This window comes from Chrysochloris asiatica, unplaced genomic scaffold (assembly GCF_000296735.1).
Source record: "Chrysochloris asiatica unplaced genomic scaffold, ChrAsi1.0 scaffold00444, whole genome shotgun sequence".
Classification (NCBI taxonomy): Eukaryota; Metazoa; Chordata; class Mammalia; order Afrosoricida; family Chrysochloridae; genus Chrysochloris; species Chrysochloris asiatica.
Window position 1 is genome coordinate 427,164 of NW_006408962.1, and position 1,869 is coordinate 429,032.

The 1,869-nt window shown below is 39.4% G+C and overlaps 1 protein-coding gene across 1 annotated transcript in view; it reads right to left on the bottom strand.

The window, feature by feature from the left end:
- Positions 1-288: 288 nt before the first annotated feature.
- The window catches only part of LOC102821795 (olfactory receptor 4Q3-like), a 2,605-nt gene continuing 1,024 nt past the window's right edge, over positions 289-1,869 (bottom strand). The window contains exon 2 of the mRNA XM_006877157.1: positions 289-1,258. Coding sequence (XP_006877219.1) covers positions 289-1,258 — 970 coding nt within the window. The remainder of the gene's footprint in view (positions 1,259-1,869) is intronic.

Consider the following 1,869-nt stretch of genomic DNA (forward strand, 5'->3'; position numbering starts at 1 on the left):
ATATATAGACAAATGGATAGAAGGATTTATCTTTCAAGTGTCCTCTGACCCTAGCACTCCCTGATAGCATTCATGATCCATTAAATATTCCTAAGGTCCCTGCTTAATAATGGCCACCCCAAAATCTACCTATGTCTTATAATTATAATCTAGAGCAATGTACTCTGATTTTATGCTATTTTCTCTTTTATCTCAAAGTCACCAAACTGGTCTTCATTCATTCTCTGGTACAGGATGAATTAAGACATTCCTAAAGGATAATATGCTTTCTAAGTCATTTCTTCCTGTTCATCCTTCAAAATGGTAGCAGAATGTCACGTGCTTTTTTCTCAGTTTCTGCATAGCTGTCTTCATGTCAGCATTTCTGAGTGTGTAGATGAGAGGGTTCAACATAGGTGTGATCACTGTATAGAATACAGAGAATACTTTATCCACAGAGAAGCTGCAGGAAGGTCTCAGGTAGATGAATACGCATGGCACAAAAATCAGGCTGACCACTGTTAAGTGAGAGGCACAAGTAGAGAGTGCCTTAATTTGGCCCTGTAGGAATCGAGTCCTCAAGGCCATTAGGATGACAGCATAGGAAATTATCAAGACCAAGAAGCAGATAAGAGATAGCAAACCACTATTGGAGACCATCAGCAACTTTACGACAGAAGTGTCCATGCATGCCAGCTTGATGACCTGTGGAACATCACAGTAGAAGTTGTCCAGTTCATTGGGACCACAGAAGGGCAGCTTGATGATCAGAATTACCTGTGTAATAGAATGGATGAAACCACAACACCAGCAGGCAAAAATCAACTGAAGACATAGCTGGCGGTTAATGGCAGTCAGGTAGTGCAAAGGATTGCAGATGGCAACATACCTATCGTAGGCCATGACTGTCAGCAGAAGCATTTCACTGGCTCCCAGAAAGTGAAGAAAGTAGATCTGGGCCAGGCATCCTGAAAAGGAGATGGTTTTTTCCTGTCTTAGAAAATCTCCTAACATCTTGGGCACAGTAACACAGCTCAGACATAAGTCAATGAAGGAGAGATGGCTCAAAAAATAGTACATAGGAGACTGAAGCAGATGGCCATCAGTCCACACCGTCACCATTATCAAGAAGTTTCCCAGGACAATAGTCATGTAGATCATCAAAAATAGTAAGAAGAGAAATAGTTGCAGCTCCCAAGAGGATGATAGACCCAGAAGAACAAATTCTGATACATTAGAGTCATTTCCTATTTTCTCCAAGTCAAGAACACCAAGTGACCTAGAAAGGAAAAATAAATAAATTGGAGCAAGGGATACTTATGCAATACAAAAGGGTGTGTATAGAGATATATAAATATGGATATAGAGCTATGGAGTCCTGGTGTGGCGCTACTGTGAATGCACTACACGGCAAGGTAAGTTTGAACTGCAAGGTTGCCAATTCAACATCCCCAGCCACTCCTTGGAAACTGAATATAGGGTCACTATTAATTAGAACAACTCGATGGAACTTAACAACAACGTATCTATATAGGAGCATACATTTTCTGCCTCAGAACTTGCTAATGTTCCTTTGTCTCAAAACATGATTATATAAATGTCTGAACTTAACAACAATGTATCTATATAGGAGCATACATTTTCTGCCTCAGAACTTGCTAATGTTCCTTTGTCTCAAAACATGATTATATAAATGTCTGGATTTATAATCTGCTATTATATATCTATATCTATCTATCTATCTATCTATCTATCTATCTATCTATATGTGTGTGTGTGTGTGTGTGTGTGTGTGTGTGCATGCTGTTCTTAAGAATATGTTATCAGGAATACCAACAACAACGTTGTTGTTAAGTGCCATCAAGTCAATTCTGACCCATAGTAACCCTG